The sequence below is a fragment of the Sebastes umbrosus genome, chromosome 13, assembly GCF_015220745.1.
Source record: "Sebastes umbrosus isolate fSebUmb1 chromosome 13, fSebUmb1.pri, whole genome shotgun sequence".
Classification (NCBI taxonomy): domain Eukaryota; kingdom Metazoa; phylum Chordata; class Actinopteri; order Perciformes; family Sebastidae; genus Sebastes; species Sebastes umbrosus.
The window spans coordinates 10338504-10353707 of record NC_051281.1 but is presented as its reverse complement, the minus strand read 5'-3'; the positions used below and the strand labels follow the sequence as shown (position 1 = coordinate 10353707).

At 40.4% G+C, this 15204-nt stretch overlaps 1 protein-coding gene and 1 long non-coding RNA gene across 8 annotated transcripts in view; both read left to right on the top strand.

The window, feature by feature from the left end:
* The window catches only part of LOC119500477 (LIM and senescent cell antigen-like-containing domain protein 1), a 35729-nt gene that overhangs the window by 3646 nt on the left and 16879 nt on the right, over positions 1-15204 (top strand). The window contains exon 1 of one of the 7 annotated variants that reach the window (XM_037790209.1): positions 785-888. The exons of 1 other annotated variant lie outside the window; for it this stretch is intronic. Coding sequence is in view for 5 of the 6 variants with exons in the window: in XM_037790203.1 (XP_037646131.1) it covers positions 13744-13961 (218 nt within the window). In the remaining variant the exon portion in view is untranslated. Of the gene's footprint in view, positions 1-784; positions 889-4794; positions 4953-13498; positions 13962-15204 lie in introns of those variants that run through there. 5 more of the 7 variants (XM_037790206.1, XM_037790203.1, XM_037790205.1 and 2 more) reach the window with 5 other exon arrangements.
* LOC119500480 lies at positions 8916-10025 on the top strand. Its single transcript, XR_005209623.1, has 2 exons — positions 8916-9038; positions 9886-10025. It is a non-coding gene; the product is annotated as an uncharacterized LOC119500480 (long non-coding RNA).

Genomic DNA, 15204 nt, shown 5'->3' with positions numbered 1-15204 from the left:
CACTGACTTATTGATTTTTCTATAGTAGTTCTATAGTCATTAAAGTTATTGAGGTGACACTGGAGGATTTGGATTAGAGGTCGAACAATAGTGGATTTTTAAAGGCTGACATAGTAACAATAGTTTGGAGCAGGAAAAAAACAATAGCTGATTAATTGGCTGATATCTTCTTTACTTCTGCAGCAGCCTATAGTTGGCTGCTTTTGCACGCACCGTCGAAAGCATCTGTATTGAGACTGAAAAAATTGCATCAGTGACATAATTTAAATTATTTTGTTGTCAAGTTAACAACACAAACAGTTGTGAAACAGTCCGAAAATACAGAGTTGTGTTACATAATTCAAGGCACACCCATGATTATGATGGATCATCCCCACACCCAGTATAATGTGTCAGTGGCAGTCAGTGTGGTCACTGGGTTTGGCCTTTCACCTCCTCTATGGAAGCTAACATGGCAGCTCTATGAGAACTACTTGATTATCCATTCAGCCTGGTCATTGAAGGCTCCTTGCACCTCCTCACACCTCATCCCTCCTCTTCTCTACACCACCTTTTATCTCCCTGAATCTCCCTCCTCTTCCTCACACCCCACCTCCATCCTGACAGGCCGTCTAGGAGGCCTAGACCACACACACAGGGCTACAAGTATGTGTGCTGGCTTTACATCCACCGTCTCCCACAAAGACATACTGGCACATAGGCACAAGTGAACACAAACATTCACACCCTCCCACACACACACACACACACTTACACTCACACACCACAGCAAACAGGAAGTGTGGCCATGCAGCCTGAGATAACGGCAGTAGGGAGTGTTTGCAGTGACAGCAAAGGAACTTAAGCAACAACGACAATATCCTCACTACAGTTTGACACCAAACATTGGTAAGGTAAATTTATGTTACCGTTAGAACTAATTGTAAAAGTAGCATCAGCAGTAGGGCTTCATTACTTGCGTCATGTGATGGTGTTACATTGTTTATAATAGAGCTGTGTGCATGCATGATCTAACACCTATGTTGGATATTGTATTGTTCTGGATTCAGTCTCAGTTGTATTTCCTGTCTGTTGTGTTTTATTTCTATTAGAGCTGCAACGATTAATCGATTAGTTGTCACCTATTAAATGAATTGCCAGTCATTTTTTTAAAGAAAAACGGAGCTCAATTCTCTGATTCCAGCTTTAAATGTGAATGTTTCCTGGCTTCTTTGCACCTCTATGACAGTAAACTGAATATGTTTGAGTTGTGGATAAAACAAGACATTTGTCATCTTGGGTTTTGGGAAACACTGATCGACATTTTTCTGACATTTTCTAGACCAAACAACTAATCGATTAATCGAAAAAATAATCGTCAGATTAATCAACAATGGAAATAATTGTTAGTTGCAGCCCTAATTTCTATTTAAACTGTAACCAGTGTGCTGTCTTGACCAGGTCTACCTAGAAAAAGAGATTTCCTTCCCAAGGGACCTCCTTGTTAAATACAGTAAATATAGTTAAATTAAAAAAGAAGCTTATTTTGCCTGAGAAATTCCAGCTATTGGGAAGTTAACTTGATGTCAGAGATGTTTTATTGTGGCTCAGCATGCGGACTATAGTGTATGTACTTGTTTGTATACTTCCTCTTATGTGTGTGAGTGATGCCAAGATTCCTATTGGTTTAAATTAATGATAAAAATGTCCTATGGACAATAGATAAAATGCTAGAACATGTGAAGAAATAATTCTCTTAGTTTTCTTCTCTTAGGTTTCCAGTGAAGAGGTTTAAAGTTGATAGAGTAGTTGTTGTACCAGTGTTGTCCACATGGTGGCAGTGCACTCATGTGGCAGAGAGGTTGTTTCTGGAGTGTCTCTGGCTCATAGGAAATGTCTGCTTTATTGTAACTGAATGGGAGTGTGTGTGTGTGTGTGTTAAATGAGTCAGTGTGAGTGCTTTTAACAAGACAGCTATCTCAGCACATTTATACCAGCACAAAGCTTCAATCCAAAACACAGTATTAGCTTTGAAATCCCACAGTGGTCATGGTGCCACCATTGCTTACACATTACACATTACACAAAGCAGAGGGCATAGTGTGTTCTCACTTTTACTAACCATGCCAATTTTCTTGAATTTTGAGGGAAATGCACATCCCAAATGGACTGAACTGTGAGTGAGTTGATCTCAGATATGAAGCCTCAAGCGATGATTCATCATGAATGTTCTGGCGTACTCAGACATGTCAGCCTGTGTGACTGCGACCTTGTTGCAGCTGCTCTCCAAGATGTGAGGCTGATTTTAAACTTAAGTTCAACATTCACATTCTACGCTTTGACTTTGCGTGTGTGTGTGTGTGTGTGTGTGTGTGTGTGTTCGTCAAACCCATGTGGAATGCTGAACAGGTCAAGGCAAGCTGCTGAAGGTGAATCCACATAGTGTGACTGTGAACTGTTCAAAGGGCATGTACCTGTCTGTACATATTAAGGAGAGACATGGTTTTCTGTCAGCCATGAGTCCACCCACAACCATTTAACACCATAGGAGACGGAATGATAATAAACAGTTAACCTAAATTAGTAATTTTAGAATTACATTGCTAATCAGATTGCATGTTAAAATAAGATAAGATAGACTTATTGTCCCAAAGGAAATTTGTCTTACAGTTTGACATGCAGTATCTGCTGTTAAGAAATACAAAACATCATAGTGCATATATACAGAACATACACAGACTGTCGCCAGTCCACATGCACACACGTGTACAGTTAAGATAAAAGGCAGCGTCACAGTGGGTAAGGATCTGGCCAGCTTGCCATGTAGGGTTTTGATGGACAGGGGGGGACAAATTAGTTCTTAAAGCGGTTGATCCTGCTCCTGAAGCGTCTCCCTGAGGGAAAGAGCTGGTACTCAGGATGGAGGACATGTTTGGGGTCTGAAATGATCTTCTGGGCCTGTCTAATGTTCTGTTTTACAGAGCTGCAGTCAGTAGTACTCTGTTTACATCTGTTTCTACTTTGGCTGCTTGTTGACTTTGCTCATTTGGTTTTGCGTCCTCTGACCAATCCTGTCCCTGCTTTTGATGACGTCACAGCTTCTTGTTAGTAATTATACATGCCGGAGGGGCAACTTTCAGCTCCGTCTGAAAATATGCATCTGCTGTGTTTTGTGTCTGTTTGGGAGGATCTCTTGTTCCCACATAACATAGTGATGAATTATTCATAGATTGACATTTTCCCCTTTTTCAATGGTTAGTTGTTTCTGGTGGGAAGTAAATCTCACAGTTTACAATGGAGGAGTTCAAAGTCAAATTGAAGAGCAGAAACTTGAAAATATTACTCCATCATTGTTCTACAGTTTAATAGTGAAGCTTTACTCGGCTTGTATGTTCCCATGCTTCTAAACAAGCTGCTGTTCAGATTGAAATGCTGACTGCAGGTTTTTTTTTACCTTACTATTGCTCCTTGCTGTGTTCAAAACATGCCTGGCCTGGATGCTGGCTCATCATAGTTTATATCCAAACATTGATTCCTCAGGTTATTGTGTACTTGATATGGCCAGTTGCTCAAAATTTTTCTTTGAGGCAGAACGTTCACACAGTAATTAAATTGTATTTTGAACCTTTTTTTCATAAATTGAAACTAGGGCTTCACAATTAATCAAAATTTGATCACACAAATCTCACCATAGTCATTTTAATACGTTTTTCAGTGAAAATGAGAATAATGTAAAAATTACCATTCCCTCTAATATCGCAATTTTAAATTATATTGCAATTGCAATATCAGTCAAAATAATCGCAATTAGATATTATTTTCAAAATCGCTCAGCCCTAATTTAAACGGTGATACTTTGAACAATGATTTTTATCTGACGTTATTGGCCTTTCACACATTTTGTGGGATATTGTGTCAATGTATGTGTTGATACAATTGTAAAAAAGGAAACTGCAGTACATACATTTTTTACTAAAGAAAATTACTAGAGAAAATTCTATGCATATTTAACTCTTATTTTTTCTTAATCCATGTTAAATGCATTTTCATTCATAGTTTTTCATATTGATTTAATTTTCAGTGTAATTTACTAGTTAATATTAACCATTATCTTTCTTTGCTGTGTCTGTAATTATTGATCATAAAGTTGATTGTGCAACTGTAAAATGTCCTGCCATAGTTCATGTTTTCGTCATAGCTCTTTATGACCATACATGAGGGATTCTTGCCAAAAATGTCATGTATAAATATAGGGTACAAGTAGTGACTGATTTATTTTCTTTTTTATCTCTAAATTATAGATATTTAATTGCGTTTAGCCTCAAACATCCAATATGAGTCAGGCTGTGATGCTGACCTCAGATGACATTTTTAGGACGATCAGTGCATCTCTAATCCACACATAGTTATCAGTACTAAGGGCTTGCCATTGTATATATGTGTGTGGGAAATGTCCTTTCTTTTTCTCTTCTGTTGTTTGTACTCTCTCTTGTCTATCTATCGGGCTTTCTATTTAAACAGAGGAATGAGCCAGGGAGACGTAGGAGGCAAATAGAGACAGCGGGGGTAAAGGCCGGAGAGGGCAATGCCTCTCTTCTTCTTCTTCTTCTTCTGCGACTCTTCCTCCTTTTCTCTCCCTGTACCTGCTGCAGGAGGGGGAGGAGGAGGAGCAACAAGTATTTGAAAGGTGTGCTGGCTGTGAAACCACACCTCTGTCCTTTTTCTCAAGGGTGTGAGCCCTAGAGGTGTGTTTGAGAGAGAGAACGAGCGCGGCACAATACTTCCACTTCTTCGGAGTATTACTGTGGACTGAGTGTTCTGAGCAGACAAGGGGTAGGAAGGAAGGAAGGGAGGGAGAGAGGCGAAGGGGAGATGAACTCTTTGAGGCTTAAAGAGTTGTCAAACTCAGACTTGTACAGGCGAAGACAGGAGAGACCAGACAGCTATGGAAGTCTGGCTGGGGATGGCTTCAGGTGAGTCTGTGAAGCTTTTAATCCTCTGTCAAACTATATTGATGAGGCTGCATTTTGAGAAATGTTGATGTTCAACTCTATGATGATATTTGTGCCGGTGTTACTCATATTATATGGTATGTTGTGTGTCGCCGATATTCTGCCCGCCATCTGTTTGTGAGTCTTTTTTAAGTAAGAGTGTTCTATGATACAAGAGTGTTGCACAAAACCAGCCCACATAAATAGCTTTAAATAGCTCCAGATAGAAAGTCTATGGTGCAACCACTTAAGAATGCCAAAATGAACAATAACCATACCGGGCTCGTAAAACGTGCCAATTTATTTATGCCAGTCAGAATGTACAGCATCGCCATTGGCTGTCAAAGAAGCTGTGGTTGTTTTTTATTGGATCCTGTTGTGTAAATGCTTCTGATGACTTTTAAAATCAGCTGATGGCCCAACAGTCACTCTTACAACAGTTTCTCTGCTGCTCATTGCAGGGTTACTTCCTTGTGTCACACTTCTCCACAAATTGTTTGTGGAGGTGTTTGGCCAGCTAATATATACACAGTATATATGAATCATTCTCCATTTCTATGGTCTGTATTTTTCCAGATAAGTATATAAAATAGGTTTTTCTATTTAGGTTTTGTGAACTATTTAACTAGTACTTTTGATGTGGTCTTTGGGGTTGGTTGTGTAATCATTAGCTGGAGCAGATTGACACCGTCTTGCATAATGTAATGAATCAGAGAGGGTTTGTTTGTGTTGCAAACAGCATCATTACCAAAGAACCTTTGAAGGAAACTCCTTTTCTGTGTGTCGTGTACTGACAAGGATAGATAAGGTGAGATGTGGTGGAGTATTTGATCAGTAAATACTGCAGCTGATGGCTGAATTCCTCCCAGTTGTGTGACCAGCAGTGATGGACAATGTACAACATGTGCAGTCTTTTGCAATATCCGTTTCACAATACAATAACATCAGTTTTGGAAGGTCTTTTTAATGTCTTTCACAACCACCTCTCTCTCTCTCTCTCTCTCTCTCTCTCTCTCTCTGTAATCCTGAAGTGATTAGAGGAATGTAGTAATGTGAGGAATGTGGACAGAAAGAGGGAGCTCTCTCTTTAGAGGTGTCCCCAGTCAAACCAGCCTTGTAGCCTCCCTCCTCCTCAGGCAATGGAAAAATAATTTGGTGTCAGATGGGTTCTTATATATTGTTTTCACAAGTCTATCTATGTATCATTTAATACCCTTTTCCCAACAAAATTAGCGCGTATATGCAGGTTTTTAAACTGGAAAACCTGCTAAAATAAGCGATAGACTCTCTCACCATTGCGTGTATGCCGGTGCCGTTGCACTGGCCTTTCTGTGTTTTTTCTTGCTGTGTCACATTCAACATCACGGACGCCCTGGCTGGCAATAGAAGCAGGTTTAGTAAACAGTGAAAATGTTACGGTGGTTACTTCTTTTTTTATATCTGTTACTTGAGCAGTGGAAAGACTAACAAAGACGTTTTTTGATGAGTTTTATTTTGTTTCTGTTTTGTTTTTGTTTCTGTCTGACTGGAGTCCGTGATTTTATTTATTATATATTCACTTCAACGCGCGTCACATAGCATCGTGCCGGAAAAGGGGCGAAAGTTAGCGTGACCACAAGGGTGTCATGTTTCCGTCACTGCCGATCGGAGCTGGAGCCGACGAGTTATTTGTCCCGAGAATGAAGTCTGATTGTAACCTTTCCCACTGAAGACAAAAACCAGATGTTAGCGGTTTTTTTGTCCAGTGGGAAAGGGGCTTAAGAGAGGGACAAAACAGTAACACTGTTGAAAAAAGCTTTAGGAGAGTCAAAATCAAGGAAACCCTGTCAGTGGTGGTGAGAAAGAGAATATACATTTATTAGTTTTGACAAAAACTAGCCTGTAGTAAAACAAGAATCCCATTCTGTTGTGTGGAACTTCTTCAGATTCAAACATGATGATGACAGTCACAAGTATATTCTTTGCAAGAAATGTTTTGCCATCTGAACCACCGCAGGGAAATAACTCAAATTCTAACCATCTGAAAAGTCCGTAGAAAATGCAGTAGTGACAAAGTTATTAAAAAAAATAGCAGGAAGTTTCTGCCAGGAGCCTTATATAGTCCATTGTTCACAATAAATAGCTTTTGATTTACCATCATCCACTGTGTCCTTTCCCGTATTTGTCATGTTATAGGAGCCGGGTTATGACACCATACCCACCTGACTTTTTATTTTAAAAAGTGCTTCCCTAAATATTTTATTCACAATTGTGCAGCCTTAACATGCTAACTGGGTTTAATTGGTGCTTATCATGATCATTACCATTATCATTAAAAGGAAAATTTGCCACCTTTTTTTGGATGTCGAGTCAGTGTTGATGGTAAATGTAGTCAATTGAAGCAATAAATTCCTCAATACGTGCTAGATTGACAGAGTAAGCTATATCCTCTTGACCTTTCTCCGCTGCATGTCTTTGGCCATATACTCTGGATCGAATAGATAAGTCTGAATATCCATATCGTCTATAACATCGTCCGCACTCAAATTTTGGGATGCCATTTTTCGCTGTTGGAAACGTAGCTAGTTTGCAATACAAGCGAAGACAACAGGGAAGTTCTGTTTTTGAGCAGCATCTAGAGCATCTAGAGCATGCGCGCCCCCTGGTTACCCAGAGGCAGAAACTAGAAATCAAAGCTAAAATAGTCTGTAGTTCTTCCTCGCATCCAACTACGTCACTGTCACGTCAAATGATGGTGCTGGATGCAGGAAGAACAACAGATTTTGCAGCTGCGTACTCTGCGAGCTTTCTAGGTCAATATAGCACACACAGAGGAATTCATTGCTTCAGTTGACTACATTCACCATCAACACTGACGGGACATCCACATAAAATGTGCCAAGTTTTCCCTTCAAGTGGCATCACTGACCCAAAGTGAAACACACCATGGTTTCAAAGAAGTTTTATGAATGTGAAAGCAGACCTAATCATGTTCAACACGTCCTTCATTTACAAAATGTGACAAAATAAATAATATAATCAGCAACACTGTAGTAGTACATTAGGAGTTTTAAATGAACCTGGTAGCCCCTTATTACCATTACCATTTGGTAATTACTTTACAGTATTGAGAAAGTGTATATGGTAAATGGTAAATGGACTTGGACTTATATAGCGCTTTTCTAGTCTTCCGACCACTCAAAGCGCTTTACACTACATGTCAGTATTCACCCATTCACACACTGATGGCAGAGGCTACTAAGGTGCCGACTTTGCCCATCAGGATTTAATCTAAATACTCATTCACACACCGATGGCTATGCCTCCGGGAGCAATTTTGGGGTTAAGTGTCTTGCTCAAGGACACATCGACGTGTGACCCGGAGCAGCCGGGGATCGAACCACCGACCTTCCGATTGGTGGACAACCTGCTCTACCCTCTGAGCCACAGCCGCCCCGTATATAAGGTGTTACGTCATCCTTTGGGCTGAATGTGTTCCAGGCTGTCCTGTAGAGTTAAGTGGAACCGACCCGTGATAGTGGAGGTCAAAATGGGCGTCGGGAACAAAAAGTGCAAAACAAAAGGAAATGTTAGTCATGAATTATGTTTGCACAGTCACTGAATCAGTGTGTGCCACTGAGTGTTACGTGTGTGTGCGCACTTGTGTTAGTGTGTAAACTCAATGCCCTGCCAAAGGAAAAATGGTTTTGCCCAAGCGGTCCTCATGTCTATGTTGCCATGGTTGCTGTTGACTCTGTGAGGGGGAGTTTGTGGGTTTGAAAGGAGGGTGTGTTTGATTTGTTTCTTTGGCTTGAATCTGCTTGTCTCACACCTGCTGAGAGTCACGGTTGGTTTGTTGCTTGGGTCTGGAATTTTTCAAATGTAGTCTGCAGGCACCTTAAGGCACATTTAAACATAAATATTCTGTAACATATATTTATTTTAACTCCTGGACTATGTGATTTAATTCAATTATGACAGAACAATTATCAAAATTATGTTTATTTTATATTGTAATAGTTTGGTCACAATAACGACACTGGACAATGTTCAGATTGGCCCAGTTCTGTGCAATGTCCCTGAGTGAAGGTATCTACAGATATACTCTACAACCTCTTCAGATGACTTTTTGGTTTCCCTAGCTGACTTATTTGAAAATGTGGAATCCTGTATATTTTATAGCCTAATCCATCATCATTATATATCAAAATCAATATGAAGAAAATACATCATCAGTTGAGGTTTAAGTGGGAAACAAAGAATTCAACGGCAAGCTAAACAGACAAATCCAAATGAAACACCAACAAGCACCAACTGAAAACAAATACTTCCAGGATCATGCAGATCAAGCAGTGATATAGTCTACGAGGCTTGCATTGGAAACAAACCCTTGTCTGCTAATCCTTGGGGGTTCAGGCGGTGTAGCGTCACTTTTTTGGGACACTATATAAATGTCCATAGTTTGTTTTGTTTATTAGTTTATTTATATCTAAGTTTTAAATTCCTAAATCCTTCTAGCCTACCTAATGCCTTTTTTCAGATTAGGTTTTTAATGAGTCGTTTTAGATTTTGCAACAAATGTTTTTTGCAGATGGAAGCCCACATAGGCTGTTGAGAATCACTGCAGATTATATACACAAATCCCCCTCTGTTAAAAAATGAATGGCTTTACCTCCATAGAGGTCAGTTCATTGGAACAGCATTATTTCTTACCTCATTTTCCACGTGACCTGACCTGTGATCTCCCCAGTGACCTTTAATGACCCCATAAGGAAGTCTCAAAATCCTATCCTGCAGAGGGAACACACCAGAGACACTTTGTCGACTGCTGACAGATGCTGTAGCCATTTTTAAGCTCAGGTTGGCATTCATATCAGCACTCAAACGCTCTCTCTCTCTCTTTCCCTCCTTCCCTGTCTCTCCCTCTCTCTGTCAGGCATTGAAAACCTTTGCTCCTTTAGCTAAAATATCAGATTATTCCTTTATCGGACTGATCAGAATTTTTATATTTAACTACCAGTGGTCTAGGAAGCCCCAGGTGTGTAGTGTGACATTAAAATATATTCAGCACACAAGAGAAAGAAGCCTTACCTTCCATGTCAAATGTCCAAATCTTGTCAGGCTTCATGTAATGCGTTTGTGTCCAAAGCGTCCTCTGAGGAGCTACAACAGAGGTTAGCGTAGCTGCTGATATAGCATCAGTTGTATCAGAACTGGAGAGTATTTCTTCATTGAAATAAGAGCAAAGAACGACACGGAAGGCTTTTCTCGATGGAAAAGATGTTTTTGCTCTTCTCCCGACTCTATTCCTGTTAGCCCGTGATAGACGGTGATAAACAGATGGTTCATCCAATCACCTGCCAAGTATTTTTTGAAAGTGCCTGCCCTTTTCCAAACAGTTTCTAACAAACCATCTAGCTCATCAGGTTAAATGAGGCCCTCTCCTGCCTTTTAATATGATATATGAACCATCTTGAAAGGATTGAAAGGATAGTTTTTTTTCCTCATTTTATTTTACATAGTATTATTTATTATATATTTTATTATTTAAAGTGACATTCCACTCTTTTATTTTACCATGGTTGGTGGTTAACACTGTGGTCTGTGAGAGTTAGTGTGAGTATGTCCATGGCATAACAATACTGCACACTGGAAACTACTAACTGTCACAATGGAATTCACTTTTGAAGCAGATGCACCATCATGTTTTGTCTTCTTGGCTATCTCATTAGAAGAAACGTTCCATGTTGTGCAACTTTAATTTATTACTCTGTTCTTTATTTTTATATGTGTATCAGTGAGTGAGGGAGAAAGGACTGGATGTGCTTTACTTTTTTGTTGAGAATTGTTTTATAAACACTTATAAGTAGTGGGAGTTTGAAGTTGTTCATGAAGAACGGTGTGTTGCAATAACATTCGTAGCCTCAATCTGATGATTTTGACTCTAAACTGTACTCTACTTCTATTTAGTCTAATGTATATATATTTAAAAGCTTAATAATGTTCAATGCTGAAGTTTAATTTCGCCCAAATCAAATTTAAATTACTCTGGGCAGCATGATTCTCAAGCTCTCATTTTAGGGTGGAACACCCTTCAACATGGAACCGACTGTAATCTGGAGGAAAGATTACGTGTGTTTCCTGTTAAGCTCACACCCTCTGTCCATTGTACCCCAGTCAGTCAATACTGGTTCCCAGTGGGTGAGATTCCCAACAGAGCCCCAGCTACGGACAGGAGACTTCTCTGCAGTCATTGTTCTGTTTTGGAAAAGCTCTTGAAGCTTCATGGTGCCTGGTGAAATGTTTGGCTCACTATGTCATTCATTTCAGAACCCAGACAGTCCCTTGATAGAGACTGAGTACAGTTTAAATACACTACACAACAATACACCACTGCTTGTGTTTAGAGAGCAGTCTTGAAAAGAATACAAAATGCTAATGTGCTGCATGTAGAAAAGATAATGCAATTTTAGAAACAATTTAAATCGCCCCCAAATTTTAAAAAGTTGCATTTAAATAAAAAAATTTCGCAATAATAACGTGTTAACGCAAAATCGTTTTAACGCCACTAATTTCTTTAACACATTAATGCAATCAATCTTTTAGAGGTTGAAGCGGGCTCATACTGGCATCATATGGACCTAGAGAACCTAAGGAATCCATTGGTACCAACCATGTCATATTTGTCGCAAAGAAGGTGGCGACAAACATACGCTAAATTTTGGCAAAAAAAACTGTCATGGTCATTTTAAAAGGGGTCCCTCGACCTCTGACCTCAAGATATGTGAATGTAAATGGGTTCTATGGGTACCCACGAGTCTCCTCTTTACAGACACGCCCACTTTATGATAATCACATGCAGTTTTGGGGCAAGTCATAGTCAAGTCAGCACACTGACACACTGACAGCTGTTGTTGCCTGTTGGGCTGCAGTTTGCCATGTTGTGATTTGAGCAAACTTTTTATGCTAAATGTCTGTGAGGGTTTCTGGACAATATTGGTCATTGTTTTGTGTTGTTAATTGATTTCCAATAATAAATATATACATATGTTTGCATAAAGCAAGCATATTTGCTGACTCCAATGTTGATAAGAGTATTGAATATGTGACAAACCTCCCTTTAAGGTACATTTTGAACAGATAAAAAATGTGTGATTAATTTGTGATTAATCGCGATTAATCATGGAAAATCATGCGATTGACAGCTCTAAAAGAAATGTGAATGGATGACTTTGGATGAGTTTGTTGGCCCTCTACTATGTATACAAACTATCTCTTGCATACACAGACACAAAACAGCAGCTGCCAGCACCTAGTTTGGAGTTGAGGCTCCACTAGGTGTCTATTTGTAGAATTATGGAGTCATGTAGAAGACTGTTAAACTGAAGGAATCAGAGACATGTTTCAGCTGGGGACACACACACACACACACACACACACACACACACACAGGCCTAGAACACTATGTATTTGACTCTTTGTAGACTCATTTATCATTGTTCATCCCTTAGTTTTGCAGAATTCACTCAGCATCAACCGCTCTCCAATGGAGCGTCAAACATGTTTGTCCCACTGGAGTGTATTTCCAGATCTGGCTTGATGTTGTTTTGATGGTTTGGGAAGTGGTCATTAATTTGAGATGCCAGTTTAACCACATAAAGAGCTACCATTTACCCAGAAGAGACTCCGATTTGTGGGTTTAAAGGAATGCCTATAAGACCAACATGGGATTTCTGATGACGATTAACATATTTCATAATTATAGCTTCAGATAGTTGTTTAAACTGATATTTAAGTATTCTGTTGACTCAGTTGGAGAAGACACACCATGTTTCCATTATATTTTAATGCTGTCAGGGAAACATAAGCAGTCCATAAACAACCACATGACATGGCTAACCAGTAGGTGGGGGGGGGGAGTATATTTGGAAATAGTGGATGTGTACGTGAAAGTGCCAAGACAGAACCAACCAAGGGGAGCACGCAATGCAATTGCATTGCGTGCTGCAGACGTTTTAAACAGTAGTGTAAAACGTCTGCATTAAATCATTTCAGATTCAGATCCCAAACAGCGTAGCATTGATCTGTTACAGAGTACAGACCATATCTGGCTCCAATTTCAGCCCCTGTATGTTGTGTACTGCGGCTTGATTTCTTGATCCAGTCTGTTTATACAATGGCCAAAATAAACAGTAATATGTCTGTTTCTGTCATATTGATATCTTTAGCTAGCGTGCAACATTTCCACTTTGCGCAATACTTTGAGTTGGAGCCACGTTGTTATAACTTCCAGAAAGCTGTGAGTTCCAGCTGTTTAACACACACACACACACACACACACACACAGATTGATAGCACTGGTAGATATAAGCCATAGACTGTAGGTAACAGGGATGTAAAACATAAAAAGAAATACAGCTAAGGATTCTGTGTGTGTGTATGTGATGGCACAGTGACCTCTATCTGGACAGGCGTCAGGGTGGGCTCTTTAGTTTCAGTGACCTGCCCAGGAATAGACAGCGAGTGTGACAGGAGGGGAGTGTGTGACTATGTGAGAGAAAAAAGAGAAAGAGTTGATGAGGGAATGAGAGAAAGAGGGAGTGTGTGTGAGGGAGAGAGAGGGAGAGTACTCCCAGCGCAGTCTGATCAGTGTTTCAGTCTGCTTCTTGCTATGTGGATTACAGCTCCCACTGCTTACTGGATTGCCATTCCCATTACTGGAAACTTACATTGAACAAGCACAGGAGGATTTCTATTGGAGCGTTGTGGTGTTTTGACAGTAAATTTGGACTAGATGAATATTGAGATGAACGGTCGCGTCCTGCCACCGTCGATACCTGAGGATGGGGAAGCGCCGGACCATGTCTCTCATGGGGAGAGGAACGGTTACCACCAGAGGCTTCGGGGCGGTGACGGAGGAGAGACTGATGATGAGGTCCCGGTGTCCAAGTCCCAGAGACGAAAGAGTGATGTCAAAGTTTATAAGGAGTTTTGTGATTTCTATGCTCGCTTGTAAGTACACAGTTTAGAAGACAGGTGTTAAAGCACTGGTTAGTTGTCGACCAAAAATTTTGCCCTTATGACGACACGTACCTTTAATCATATCTAGTAAATATGTTTTATTAATATTACTTTTATATGAGATGTTTCACCAGACAAACCCTACTAGTGTGGTGTGAAAAGATTTTACTCAGCAGACAGTAAGTGAAACATGCCTCATCTTCTTGAACGAAGCTGCTGACCCACCAAGAAGTGTTGACTTAGTATGGCTTTAACATGATGTCATTATCTGTGGTAGCTGTAGTATCTCAGGACAGGAGCTGTGGTTTGATTCCCTGGCTTGTGATGGTTGTGATTGGTGGATGATTTGTCAAATCACTAAATTACTGTCACAGACAACTGACATGGCAGTTATTACTACCAGGAAAAATGGTATGAGGTAGTGCATGTGTGTGTTAAGGAATTCGGTCTGCTCGTACACTGACATGGTATTAGTGTAAGCTTACTGTAGTGTTACAGAATGTGAAGAATTCTGATATCCCAGTAGCCAGGGTTACCCGCCAGTTTGATTTTCTTAAGACAGGCGCCATGTTTGTGCAGTAATAGCCCTGGGAGCTACAGGATGGAGCACACAGGAAGGGCTATTTTTGTGCCAAGTTGTTATGCAAAGTAGAGTATGCCTACTGGCATTCTAAGTATGTGGGCATGTGTGGCAGGAAGGCTAAATATACGTACTATATTTCTGACTGATCTGGCCTCATTGTAGGGTGTAGGAAAACATGGACGTGCAGTCACCCACGGGTTTGTGAAGGGGCATTTGGATGCCTGAAGTTTTCCTGTCAGTCATGGAGACGTTAAAACCCCTATGTGTGGTATTTTAAAATGCGTGCCTATCTGTCTATATGATATCCAGAGCATTAATATAGCAGCGAACAGCTATTTGCTATGTAAAGATATAGAGGGGTAATGTCTACCTGAGCAGAGAACAAAGTGGCTCTCCCTCAGTGTGCTTTGTTGACATATCCGGGCCGGCCCCGTGTGTCTTTCAGTGCATGTTCGTGCATGTTAGTGTGCCCCACTGGGTAGCTCACGGCCGCTGCTCTGCAGTGCTCACATTCGGCGGTTACAGCTGATGATGCCGCCCCTACCGATGGCGCCATTGCGGAAGCGTAACACCCATCCTCCGGTTAACACTGTCAGCACTGTTGCCGTTGTTTTCACTGTTAGCGCCGTTAGCTGCAAGCCGCCGGCTCAG